Source organism: Onychostoma macrolepis, chromosome 03 (genome assembly GCF_012432095.1).
Source record: "Onychostoma macrolepis isolate SWU-2019 chromosome 03, ASM1243209v1, whole genome shotgun sequence".
Classification (NCBI taxonomy): Eukaryota; Metazoa; Chordata; class Actinopteri; order Cypriniformes; family Cyprinidae; genus Onychostoma; species Onychostoma macrolepis.
In genome coordinates this window covers 54833242-54847366 of record NC_081157.1, presented here as the reverse complement: position 1 = coordinate 54847366, position 14125 = coordinate 54833242, and the positions used below count along the sequence as shown (strand labels likewise).

The following is a 14125-nucleotide window of genomic DNA, read 5'->3' as shown; positions in this document are numbered from 1 at the left end:
ACTGGCGCCGAGAACCCCGGCTTCCAGACGGACGCAGACGCCAGGAGAGGTAACCCCGGAATCAGAGGAACCTGCTAGTGTTGGGCCATAGGCTCAATATCGTCATATAGTCAGCCTGTGAGATCGCCCACACACGATATTACTGCGTAATTTAATTATTTACTTAGTTTCATTGCCGGAATGTGAAGTCCAGCACAACACCGTGTCCTAACTACACACAACTAGGGATGTAACGATATCAAAATCTCACGATACGGTAATATCACAATATGAAGTCCATGATACTATATTTATTGCAATATTTATTAAAAAAGACATGAAGAATTGTGAAAAAAAGGAACATTTTGTACATTTTAAAGTTAAATTATTTTATCTAATGCACTTTGAGAGTTCAAAATTAAGAGCTCCAACCCATGATCTTAACTAAAAAAAAGTCAGTGAATTGACTTGTACCTGAACTTTAAAGTGGACTCAACCCTCTTTTTATTTGTGATATACTGTCTCAGTCTAAATTACATTCACACTGGTGTTTTAGGAAGCCAAACAAACTAGAATATAATATTATTAATAATAATAATAATAATAATAATAACAACAATGACAGTAGAAGCCATACATTGTAAAACAATTGCACTGTAAAATAAATGAAAATGAATATTTCATAGGCATATTAGTTTTGCTTTACACTACAGTAGGGAAATTACAATACTTCTTTCCTAATTTCTACACTTGAAAGAGATATTTTGAATTTGGACTGCATTTAAACCGCTAGCTGTCAGCAATTCATATACTGCACTTTAAGCTTTTATTTTGAAGGTAAAACACGTCTCTCTACAAATCTAGTGAAATGCTGTAATCATCTGCTGCTGAAATAAAGCAGAACTGGTGGTTGTTGTTCCTAAATGTGTGCTAAACTCACAGCACGTGAAGTAAATAGCAACAAACACAGCAGACGCGACAGAATCAATCAAATATCACAGCCAATCAGAAGCGTGTGTGGGTGGAGCCTCTCTGGAAGCACACTGCACTCGCAACGAAATGGATACATTCATAATCAAACTCATAAATATCAAACATTTTAACATTATTAAATGTAAGCTCGCACTGAACAACAAAACTCTGCTGTTCCAGCGATGACTCATCTGAACGCCTCTGATTGGCCACTGCATTCATAAACTCAACATAATTGTGTGTGATTGGTTATAATGCGCAACACTATAAAAAAAGCGGAAAAAAGTAATATGATGGGACAAATGTGACCCTGGACCACAAAAGCAGTCATAAGGATACATCATCTGGAAGCTGAATAAGTAATCTTTCCATTGCTGTATGGTTTGTTAGGATAGGACAATATTTGGCTGAGATACAACTATTTGTAATCTGGAATCTGAGCGGGTGTGTCTCACATCTCCTGAAAAGTGAAGCTGTGGGCTCTTTGATCGCCCCCTGGTGGCTGGCTGCAGTACAGGTCATAAACCCCGCCCTCTCCATGTAAATAAATGGGACTTCAGTCAAAATAAAAAAATAAATTACACTTCCAATACAATTTTCCGAAATATGGTTTTGGTCATTTAAGGTAGCTGTTATCACGCTGATATATGTTCGATTGTTCGTTTTTTTTGTGATAAGTTTGATTTTAGCTAGTAATTTGATGCTATAAAAACGGGGCGTGTCATTATGGTTGATTGGGTCTCCCGGAGTTTGGGCGGAGTTTGATTCTGCGGCTCAACCTCACGACTCTACTGCGCAGACTCGACTCCAAACGAACCTCTTTTTTTATTTTTATTTTTTTCATTGCATATGAACATATATAACAACAAGAGAAATACAACTTTGCATATAAATGCCATCAGTAGATCACAAGTAAAATACAAATTAGCCAGTGGAAAAAAGAAAACATAAAATAAATAAATAAAACAACTGAAATAATGAAGATGGTACAGTTTACTTGTCTATTTCAAATTTGCAGATAATGTTAGAAGTCCTGAGAGCTTTTTTTTGTTTGTTTGTTTTACATTTATGTACTATATTACAGTATTGTTTAAATTCATTGATAAAAGTAAAAAAAAATGGTTTACCACCCGACCACTTCATTTTGTGTATATGAAACTTCCCCGTTACAACCAGTAATTGAATAATATACGCTTTATCCTTTTGTATCCCATAATCATCAACATATATCATTATATCAGACCCACCCAGTTTAACAGCTGTATTAAGTTTTCTTGTAATTAAATTCTCAACATCAACCCAAAATATCTTTGTATAAAAGCAATGAAAAAATAAATGAAGAATAGGTACTTTTTCATTACTACAACATTCACAGGAGTAGTCAATGTTCAATTTAAAACGTTCCAATACATGTTTCACTGGATAAATTCTATGCAATATTTCATACGAAACTTCCTTTACTTTGTTATTAACAAATAATTTATCAACCATTCTCCAAGCCTTACGCCAATTTAAGTCTCCAAATATTGATGACCAGAAAAATCTAGCTGCAGGATCTGTAACATCATTTACTAAATTTCTAATGTATTTATTTTGTATGTTGTTTTTTAAAATATTAATTAATTTATTTCCAATAAAAATTGAATTAGTTATATAATCCAGATTAGGGTTTTCATTACATTCATTTTTAAGAAGACATAATACCTCACTGGGTTACAATGGCATATTCTCCGGGTCTAATTGGGATTTTAAATGTGTCAAGAAACTCTGCGTATGATAATAAAACTCCATCACCGTTCATCAACTGACTAACCAATAAAATATTATTTTCAAACCATATATTAAAATAAAATGTATGTTTATATAAAATATCTCTGTTATTCCAGATATATGTATAGCTTTCCTGTAGCTCAAATAGTAGAGCATGGCGCTAGCAACGCCAAGATCATGGGTTCGATTCCCAGGGAAAGCAAGAGCTGATAAAATGTAAAAACTGTAACTTGAATGCAATGTAAGTCGCTTTGGATAAAAGCGTCTGCTAAATGTAAATATAACATATTCTTGGGGAAAAGTTATGTTTATAAGTCAATGTCCACACCATGAGAGCTTGTTGATGAAATCTGGCAAGTTTTACTGGAATTTTGTCAATACAATAATTACATTTCAACAAAAATTCAAGACCACCGACTGACTTAAACAAAACGTTTGGGAATCTTTATTATCTTTCTTTTTTAAGTAATTCAATTAATTTTAAATACATTGTTTAGGGTATCATGATTTAATACCTCCAGGCCCTGATTGTCCTTTGAACTGCATAATATCTCTTTTCTCAAGTAATGTGTTTTTTTTTCTAAATAAAGTCGAAGAGTATTTTATCCAACGTTTTAACTACTTTAGAAGGTAAATCAAGTGATAAGCAAACATAAACCGACCTGGAAATTCCTTCCGCTTCGGACAAAAGGACCCTCCCCTGCAAAGATAAATCCCTTTGTAACCACATATTAAATCTATTGTTAGTTTTTCTAATTATTGGATCAAAGTTTAAATCACTGTGCATTTTTTCATCTTTACATATGATTACTCCAAGGTAAGTCACAGTGGTTTTGATAGGAATACCAGATATATTTGATGAATTGTAATTTTTTAATGGAAAAATAACCGATTTACTCAGATTCATATGTAATCCTGATACAAATGAAAAATCATTAATACAACCAACAGCTTTATTACCTTCATGTATATGTTTTATAAAGAGTGTTGAATTATCTGCAAATTGACATAGCTTAAATTCTTTTCCCATAGTTGTAATACCTTGAAAATATCCTTTCTTGAGATGAAGAGCTAATAATTGGGTTGCTAACAGAAAAAGAAAAGGAAAAAATGGACAACCTTGTCTTATTGCTCTGCCAATTTCAAATCTATTAGATGTTCCTTGGGACAGTTTTACAGAACTAGTACATCCTTTTTATAACGTTTTAACAGCTTTTAAAAAATACTTGCCAAATCCGAAAAATTCAATCGTTTTAAACAAAAAAATCATGTTCTATAGGGTCGAAAGCCTTATGGAAATCAACAAATAATATAAGACTATTACCTGATATGTACTCATTATAATCCACCATGTCTAAAATCAATCTAATATTGTTACTAATGTGTCGTCCTTGAATAAATCCAGTCTGTTCTTCGTCAATAATGTCATCTAATCCCTGTTTCAGTCTTTTAGCAAATATATGTGCAAAAACTTTAGCATCATTATTCAAAAGACTAATAGGCCTCCAATTGTCTAAGTGAAGAATATCTTTTTGCTTTCCCCAAACCTTTCAGAAATTTATCCGGGTAAGAATTAACTGAATTGGAAAATTGAGTGACATATTGGGATATCTCCTTCTGATCCTCCGACACAATATTATTTATTAATAATTTATTTAATGAAGACATTTTTCCATTTCTCTTTTCCAAGTTAAAAAAATACTTGGTATTCTTTTCCCCCTGTTCCAACCAAATTTGCCTTGATCTTGTAAAAGCACCCCTTGCTTTCGCTTCGTAAATAGTGTCTTAATCTATTTGTAATGATGACAAATGTAATAATTCTTGGGGAGTTATTTGTTTTTTACAAGACAGCTCCATAATTTCTTTTGTAATTCTACATTCTTTCTGCCGCTTGGCAAAAGCAAGCCTTTTCCTCACTGAAATGGCTAAATTCCTTACTTCATATTTAGTGAGCTCCCAATATTTCCCAAAAGTATTCATTATATTAGCCTGAGTCCAATACCTTTCAATAATTTCTATTGCTTTCATTTTGAATGTTTCATTTTCTAATAATGTTTTATTAAGATTTCAATATCCTCTATTTACCTTATATTTACTTGAACCATATCTATTTATGTCAATTGCTATTCCTTTATGATCCGTTAAGATGGAAGGCTCTACAGAAACAGACTGAACATAATCTTCTAATGCATCTGAAATTAAAAAATAATCAATGCGTGATTGTTTAGACTGATCTTTGTTACTCCATGTATACAAAATTTGGTTCGGATTTTTGAACGCCAAATATCTATTAACCCTAAACGAAGGCATACATTTTTTATTTCACACATACCATCTTCTTTGGGTGGCCATCTATCTAATAAGTCGTCATGTACGCAGTTAAAGTCCCCTCCCCATATTATTTTAGCATCAGGGAATTTGCTCTTGATCTGCATCAATTTTAATTCAATAATTCCCAAAAATATGTTATTTTGTTGCTTGTTGTTGGTAGCATATGAATTATCCAAAATGTAATGTGACTGATCAGTGCTTACTTCCAGTATTATCAATCTTCCAGAATCATCTCTCTCATGGCTAAGAACATGGCCCTTGAGTATTGCGACCCCTGCTCTATTGCTGTCAGGGGCAAACCAGATATCATTTCCCCATTGACTTCTCCAAAACTTGTCATCTTCATTACCTGAATGTTTCCTGCACAAAATAAAAATCTGTACCTTTCCCTTTACAATATAAAAATAAAGATTTCCTTTTTAAAAGATTACTTAAACCTCTGGCATTAATTGAAAAAATTGAAACAGACATAACATAAACTTCAAATAATCCCTTTTTAGTTAGTGTTTAACATTCAAACAAGTAGGGTCACTCATTTCTAATTGTCTTTGCAAAAATACCTTTTCTTATTTTAACAAGATATATACTACAACAACAGTATCAATTAACATATGACTCTCTCCACACTAAAACAGCTATAATATTTAACCTTAACTGGCTTGTAAGTGCAACATAATATACATTTCTACCACATCAGTACACTGACAATGAACTGAATACGTATTACCATCTGCCACTAGGAAACACGGACTTCTTTGTTGTCAATGTACAACATTCTTTATCGGCTGCAGTTAAATCTTCCTTGAAGCGGAGATGTTTGTTAGACAGAAGATCGTTTGGCTTTGAGAGCTTCCACACCAGATCCCTTGCAGACCTGGAAAGAAATCTGATAATCACGGGTCTCGGAGTGCTACTGTCCCTTGCGTCCTTCAGTCTGCCGATCCGGTGTACGACGTCTATAGCATCAATTACAGAAGTCAAGTCAAGTCACCTTTATTTATATAGCGCTTTTAACAATACAGATTGTGTCAAAGCACTTAACAGTATCAAATTGGAGGATAGAGTGTCAGTAATGTATAATGATAAGATTAAACACTCAATTTTCAGTTAAAGGCATTTCATTATTGAATTCAGAGATGTCATTGTTTAGCTCAGTAGTAACACTTTACAATACAGGTGCACAAATATGCATTAAATAATGCTTAACCAATGCACAGATGATCATGAGTTAATGTATAACTCACGATGAACTAAACCATTTATTAATGATTACTGCATCAGCAACTAATGAACATTCGATATGATTCAAAGATCAAGTAATCAATAAATTATCATCAGTTAAATGCGTCATAGTATATTAACTACCTAATAACTTATTTTATTAACTAATGAAGTAAATTAATATGTTTAATTACCACATTGGGTCGAAGCCATGCCTTTAAACTTCCAGCTTTAATTAATCATTAGCTAATGATTTGCTAAAGTATCATTATGTTATGACTTTACTTGTTGAGGCACATGACTATTAACTAATTGTTAAGTAATATGTCGTTGTGGTTATAGATTTTGAATTAGTTAGTTAGTCGAGTGCCTCAACAAGTAAAGGCACACCATAATGATACCCATGCAAATCATTAGCTAACGATTAATTAAAGCAGACAACTGAAAGTTGAAATGCATGCTTGAACCCATTGTGGTAAATAACATATTCATTTACACTATTAGTTAATATAATATGTCATTAGGGAATTAATATGACACATTTAACTAATAACAATGTATTTATTACTTAATCTATGAATCATATCGAATGTTCATTTGTTGCTGATGCAGTAATTGTTAATAAATGGTTTAGTTCTTCATGAGTTACACATTAACTCATGATTATCTGTGCATTTGTTAAGCATGAATTAATGCATATTAGTGTCACCGTATTGTAAAGTTTTACCAGCTCAGTTTAGTTTAAATAGTATCTGTGCAATCAAATCGGCGATAATCGCTAGAAATTAAGTGTCCCCAACTGAGCAAGCCAGAGGCGACAGCAGCAAGGAACCAAAACTCCCTCCGAGACAGAATGGAGAAAAAAACCTTGGGAGAAACCAGACTCAGTCGGGGTCAGTTCTCCTCTGACCAGACGAAACCTGCAGTTCAGTTCCAACCGCAGCGTGTCAGATTGTGTAAAGGGCTTATCTGATTCCCGTGGTCTCGGCCCGATGCAGCATTTTAATTTATAATTTAATGTATTTGTTATATTTGTGTTTTATTCATTATTTGAAGTTTTTCATTTTCAGAAGTGTGATGTGCCTCTGGAAAAACTTCTCTGCAGATGTCTTTCACGGTCGCTTTGATGTTTTCATCAGGTTTCTCACGTACCCCGTATAGGCGCAAATTCCAGCGTCTGTTGTGCCTTTCTGCATCATTTATTTTTTGCTCCAGTTGCTTACCTGCCATGTCCGTTTGATCAGCTCTCTCATCAGTTTTCACAGTCAGAATCCAAATGATGTCTTTTTGCAATTCACTTAGAGACGGTTTATTTCCTTCATTAGTCTTGATTTTCTTTTTGAAATGTTTAGTTGGGGTGTTTGGGTCAGAGTTACAATCACCTCCGTCTTTTATTTTGCAAGCATAAGAGTGAGCTTCCTGTATTTGCCTTTTCTCCTTTGCAGCTGGCTCAATCTCCATTTCTACGAAATCCTGCATTGTGGCATTTTTCTTACATTAGCACGCAGCCACGATTCTTTAAAGCTGTTTCTGTCGATTTCAGCAGCCATAACTCCTAATAAATTACAAAAGCAATTGTTGTTACTCTAGAACAAATGTTTTTTGCAACTTCATAATACTAAACCTTTTCTGAAATGAGTAATCCCCACTTTCGTTTCTCAGCTCCCAACATACGACTACTCCGCCATCTTGAGCCCCTCCCCCAAACGAATCTTTACTGCGCAGACTCGGGCCCCAAACGAATCTTTACTGCGCAGACTCGGGCCCCAAATAACGTCATTTACTCAAGATGGCAACAGCCATACTGAGATGCATTCGCTTCACTTTTTTTTGGTGGAAGGAAGTGGAGACGCGTCGTCCTTCTTTTTAAACAGTCTATGAATCTGAGGGTGCAAAAAAATTGAAATATTGAGAAAATCTCCTTTAAAGTTTCCAAATGAAGTTCTTAGCAATGCATATTACTAATCAAACATGAAGTTTTTATATATTTACGGTAGGAAACTTACAAAATATCTTCATGGAACATGATCTTAATATCCTAATGATTTTTGGCATAAAAGAGAAATGTATAATTTTGACCCATACAATGTATTGTTGGCTATTGCTACAAATATAGCTGTGCTGCTTATGACTGCTTTTGTGCTCCAGGGTCACATATAAGACCTTATATTAATTACATAGTATTACTAGCCTGATAATAATAATAACAACAATAATAATCAGCCACAGGCGATATTTCTGACTGTCGATACTGTCGTCTATCGGCTCAACTCTAGAAGCAACACTGCATGAGATGTTCTGGCTTGTTTTCACTGATCGTCTCTTTAATATGAGTGTATTCTGCGACCCAATACAGCTGTTTTCAGCTGTTCAGTAGTTTTTAACATGGTTACACCTGGAAGAATCTGGCTAAATACTACTAATAATAGTATATTTCCAGGCGTTTATAGCTGCTGTAAGCGCTGTTCTTCACCTGAAGGCTCTGAATCTCCTCGTCTTTACAAACACTCATCCTAAAGACACATTCTCTGAGAACAGCTCAGCGTAGCGATCTGAGTAACACACGCTCAGGGAATGAAGGTTGTGTGTTTGTGTTGCAGGTGCAGACCTGACGGTGTCTGGAGTCTTCATGAGGGTGAGCTCTCATCGTCCAATCAGATTCTGAGCGGCTGATGATGTCACTGTCATGTGATTAACCCGCGGTGTGTTTCATGTTTCAGGAGATCAGTGCAGAGAGAGACTACAGCATCCCTCGACCCTCCACCACCAACATCACATATGAGGAGTGACCACACACACATACACACACACACACACACACACACCACCAACATCACATATGAGGAGTGACCACACACACATACACACACACACACACACACACCACCAACATCACATATGAGGTGACCACACACATACACACACACACACACACACCACCAACATCACATATGAGGAGTGACCACACACACACACACACACACATACACACACACACACACACCACCAACATCACATATGAGGAGTGACCACACACACATACACACACACAGAGCAATGAGCAGCCTTTTTTTTTTTTTTTTGCAGCCACTGCTTTGAGCACACTGGTTTCAGACATGAAGAAAGCCATCACTGGCATATTTTAAAGAATCATAATCTCTGTGTGCAGTTGAAGTTAAGGCTTCATAAAAATCATTACATGACAGATGCAGATGATGAAAAATGTGTTATATTTGTTGTTATCATTGATATATACACACAGCTGGGGGCTCCCTATATAGTAAAATACTCCGGCTGTATGTGAAATCATACCTGTACCCTCATTCATATTCCCTACATTAGTCCACTAATACAGTCCACTGGACTCGAGCGAGTGAATTCAGACTCTGAGCTGGAAATACTGCTGTTTTTATATAGTTTGTGTTTGCTGAATAATAATCAACTGACACTTAGAAAAACTGACAGATCCAGCAGAAATGAACAGATTTATCTTGACCTAGCTTATATAATAATGATGGATAATAACACCATACATATACGTGTTTGATAAAGGCTTTTTATTGTTGACAAATAAAACATAATATTACAAACAGCTGCTCAAATGGTTCAAACACCAGATTATCATTGCTGTCATATTGTAATAAACACTCACTTCATCGTGTAGCTTTACCTGTTCTCATAATTAGTATATTTTCTGTATAATTATTTGTCTGATTTGTGATGGTTCTTGTTCACAGAGGCATAAAGTTGACTGCAGTTTTGCTGATCTCCAGCTTTTGATCCTCTGATGGAAGCATAAGTCACTTTATCATCACAGCGAACCTGAATCAACATCACAGTCACTGTTTTAATGCACAATTATTACAGCATGTAAGGCGAGGCAAGTTTATTTATATAGCACATTTCATACACAATGGTAATTCAAAGTGCTTTACATAAAAGGAAGTGAAATAGTTATTAAAAATAATAAGAAATTAAAAATAATAAAAATCACAACAATAAAAACAAAGTGATTTAAAAATTGATTTAAAAAGAATTTAAAACAGTTAAGATTAGAAAGTGATTATATATAGTGCAATCAGTTCAGACGTAGCACGGTGCTCATTCATCAAATGCACAGCTAAACAGATGAGTTTTGAGTCTGGATTTAAATGTGGCTAATGTTTTAGCACATCTGATCTCTTCTGGAAGCTGCTTCCAACTGCGGGCGGCATAATAGCTAAAAGCGGACTCCCCTTGTTTTGTGTGAACCCTTGGTATTTCTAACTGACTCGATCCTAATGATCTGAGTGGTCTGTTAGGTTTATATTCAGTGAGCATATCTCCAATGTATTTAGGTCCTAGGCCATTTAGAGATTTATAAACGAGTAAAAGTACTTTAAAATCAATCCTAAATGTAACTGGAAGCCAGTGTAAGGACCTGAGGACTGGTGTGATATGCTCAGATGTTCTGGTTCTAGTCAGAATCCTGGCAGCAGCGTTCTGGATGAGCTGCAGCTGTCTAATGCTCTTCTTTGGAAGGAGACCATTACAATAATCCACCCTGCTGGTGATAAAGGCATGAACCAGTTTCTCCAAGTCTTGACTGGACACAAAACATCTAATTCTTGCACTGTTTTTGAGATGATCGTATGATGATTTAGTTACTGCTTTGAGCTCAATGTAGTCTGAGCTCAGTTCAAGACACAGATTTAGAAGAACTGCATGTAATAAAACTGATTCAGGTCATGTTGAGAGAAGACATTGATGGAAGATCGAGAAGTGTTTGCTCACCTTCTTCTTTTTGTCTCTGTTTTTACTGTACGCAGTAAACAATGTAAGTCAAATCATCTGTCTGCTCCTAAACATCAATGAAAATACAGCAAATCAAGCTGTTAAAGGCCCGTCCATCACTACTGTGTGAAGCAGACTCATTATTTTACACACCAGCTGAAAATGTTTCACTCCATTATGTGTAAAACCTTCAGGTTTAGAGAAAATCTATTATACAGACATGATGTTAGGATGACAGACCAATGACAGACAATTAACTGTCAAATATACACAGATATGAAATATACGCACATTACTGAAGATGAATCATATTGTTCACTGTGAGGAGGATGAATGGAAATGTTGATTGTGTCATTGATTCTGTTATATGTATTTCTATCTGTGAGCTTTACAGCGAAACAGTAGAAATATAGTAACTTGTCCTGATCTAATGTGACTAATATGAGTGTGATATTTCAGAGTCAGTCCTCTGTGCAGCTTATGGTTATTAATAACTCATAGATCAAGCTACAAAACTCACCACAGAGTCATGAGTCGCTCTTCTGACACCTGAAACATAATGTGATGGGAATAGTTATGATCAAACACACAAACCAAACACAACAATCGATTTCTAAAACATTATTTCTGTTAACTCTCTTTAAATACTTTGTTGGATGTTTTGGACTTTTTTGTCTGTTATTACAGAATATGAGAAACTCTTCAAACTCACCGGCTCTTTTTTTATGAATCAGCCAAATAATCAGAGCAAGAATGAGAAGAGCGAATGAAGCGCCGACAACAATCACAATCACTGAGAGAGAGACACATTCAGCATTACTGTGTTTAACCAAATACTGAACAATAACAAACTACCAATACAATGATAAATGACACATTTAATAGCATAATTATCCTTGTTTATCATGAAAAACTGATACTTGTGATGAGGATTTACAGTAAGTTTATTACAGCTGTGCTCGTTCTCTGATCTACTGTCATTCACAGTTCAGTAGCGATGAAGTCTATATTACAGTAAAAAGTTAATTACAACATTGTGAACACTACATCAATATTACAGCATTATTAATCCTGACGTTCTCGGAGGTCGTCTTCACTACAGTCTATAACTGAGACACATGATGGTCAGGTTGTGTTTGTATGAAAGTAATGCTGGTTTCAGTGCTGCTAATAATCAGGCCGGTGTCTGATATACAGTGTTGCCGTGGACAACGGTGAATATTAGGGGATATCTGATGACTGAATGCTACAACTGACCAATCAGTATCAAGTTTTCCAGAGAGTTGTTTATTTGAGCTGAAAGTCATCTGAACACTAACAGACTGAACCTTAATTTATAGACTATACCTAATAATTATAGACATGATTGTTTAGGATCTTCTGGATATGAATGATGTCTCTTTGACATTTAATAGAGTATCTTTTCACATAACAGTATTAGTTTTCATGTTTAAGGATTGTAGGTGATGCACGAGAGAATGAAATGTGAAGCTGATGTAGATTTCAGATGAAGCGTGACTTGAGGTAAAGTTTGTGATCAGCTGCTCTAATAACTCAGAGAGGATTCAGTACGTTTAGATACTGATTCTAGTGTGAATTCAGAGTCTGAAATGAGGATTCAGATAGTTTAGATACTGATTCTAGTGTGAATTCAGAGTCTGAAATGAGGAAGATGTATAAACACACCTTCTTTCAGAGAGATTGGTGCAGTGTCTGGATTCAGTGTTGTTGCTGTAGCTGACGTTACTGTTAAAACAAAATGGAAATAGAAAAATCATACATTAGCGCATGAAGACAGCATTAAGACATTTATTTCACAAGCTACTGTAGTCCAGAATAATATCAGTTATCAGTTTATATCAGTTATGGCACTAACATGGAATGACTTTGTATGTTTAATAAATGCATATATAACTTTAAACATTTACGTTCAACCCCTCAATTCTATCATAGATATATACAACTAAAGAATATATTTGCATCAGGTTTTATATGTGAGGAAAGCAAATGATTGAGGTCAACACATTCAATAATGTTTGATAAGCTCTTGATCTGTAGCTGGCTCTGTAAAGCACTGAAATAATAAAGAAATACATGCATACCTTGTTGTTCAGTAAATACAGGTGTTTGTGCAGCTGCAGTGCTCTCAGAGTTTGGGGTGTTTAATGAATACTCACTTTCTGTACAAATAAAGCATGCATTTTTAGTTCATTTACACCACATACTGAAAAAAAAGCATTGAAGTAATAAGAATTTGTCCCTGTTTGACTAGTGTGTTTGTTTCAGCAGTTCTCGTTATCAGTCGAAGCTCATACAGAATCAGACAGTCTGATCAGTGATCAGTTTCTGGAAATCTTAAGAAACTCTGTAGAAGTGGATCATGTTTCTCAGCTGAAGCTTGTTTACTGCACACTGTATTATATGTTATTATTATTTTGAGAGTTATATATTTAAGCATTAGACAGCTGTTAATTTAATGTCATCTAGGTTAATATTAGCCTAATTACTCTGTTAATTACTCTGAAATAATTTTATGAAAGTTTTTTATCAATCTGTCTGTAAAGACTGTTTTACTCCCATTACACGCTGTGTGTTGAATGATAATGTGCTTCTGAAGCCTGTAACCCTGGTTTCTCTGTAAAGATGTTTACTTGAGGACTCAAGCAAGGGTTAAAAGACAAGCTTGAACCGTTATTCAGTGGCTCAGTCACTTTATCATTATTAGACAAGATTAATGCAGTGAGAAACGATGAAACATGAAAAAATAATAATAATTGTGAACATTTTCACAAATCAGGCTATACCTAAAACAAGTGATTTTGCCTCGACACACACTGCATGCTTTTTGTTTTTTTTGTGGAAATTGCCATTAAATGTGAAGAACATACAATTAAGTTGAACTAGAGAAACTGAAGTATATTAAATAAAAAACTCTTTCAGTTTAAAAAAAAATAGAAAAAAGCTATCTCTCTTGTATCTGTTTTACTTGATAATGTAAGATGAATCATTTGTTTTCAGTTGAACTAATCAGTGTTTTAGTTATACCAGCGCAGTTATATTGAGCAGATTATTCATGTCT

The 14125-nt window shown here is 34.8% G+C and overlaps 2 protein-coding genes across 5 annotated transcripts in view; one reads left to right on the top strand and one right to left on the bottom strand.

The window, feature by feature from the left end:
• The window catches only part of LOC131536538 (G-protein coupled receptor family C group 5 member B), a 13953-nt gene extending 4564 nt beyond the window's left edge, over positions 1–9389 (top strand). The window contains exons 2-5 of the mRNA XM_058769542.1: positions 1–49; positions 8874–8908; positions 8994–9176; positions 9297–9389. The exon at positions 1–49 is cut by the window's left edge and continues 963 nt beyond it. Coding sequence (XP_058625525.1) covers positions 1–49; positions 8874–8908; positions 8994–9062 — 153 coding nt within the window. The 3' untranslated portion in view covers positions 9063–9176; positions 9297–9389. The remainder of the gene's footprint in view (positions 50–8873; positions 8909–8993; positions 9177–9296) is intronic.
• The window catches only part of LOC131536537 (uncharacterized), a 25898-nt gene continuing 21031 nt past the window's right edge, over positions 9259–14125 (bottom strand). The window contains exons 5-10 of one of the 4 annotated variants that reach the window (XM_058769537.1): positions 13149–13226; positions 12733–12792; positions 11759–11839; positions 11567–11595; positions 11047–11113; positions 9259–10819 (exon numbers count right to left, since the gene is read on the bottom strand). In XM_058769537.1, coding sequence (XP_058625520.1) covers positions 11069–11113; positions 11567–11595; positions 11759–11839; positions 12733–12792; positions 13149–13226 — 293 coding nt within the window. In that variant the 3' untranslated portion in view covers positions 9259–10819; positions 11047–11068. The remainder of the gene's footprint in view (positions 10820–11046; positions 11114–11566; positions 11596–11758; positions 11840–12732; positions 12793–13148; positions 13227–14125) is intronic. The other 3 variants (XM_058769538.1, XM_058769540.1, XM_058769541.1) reach the window with 3 other exon arrangements.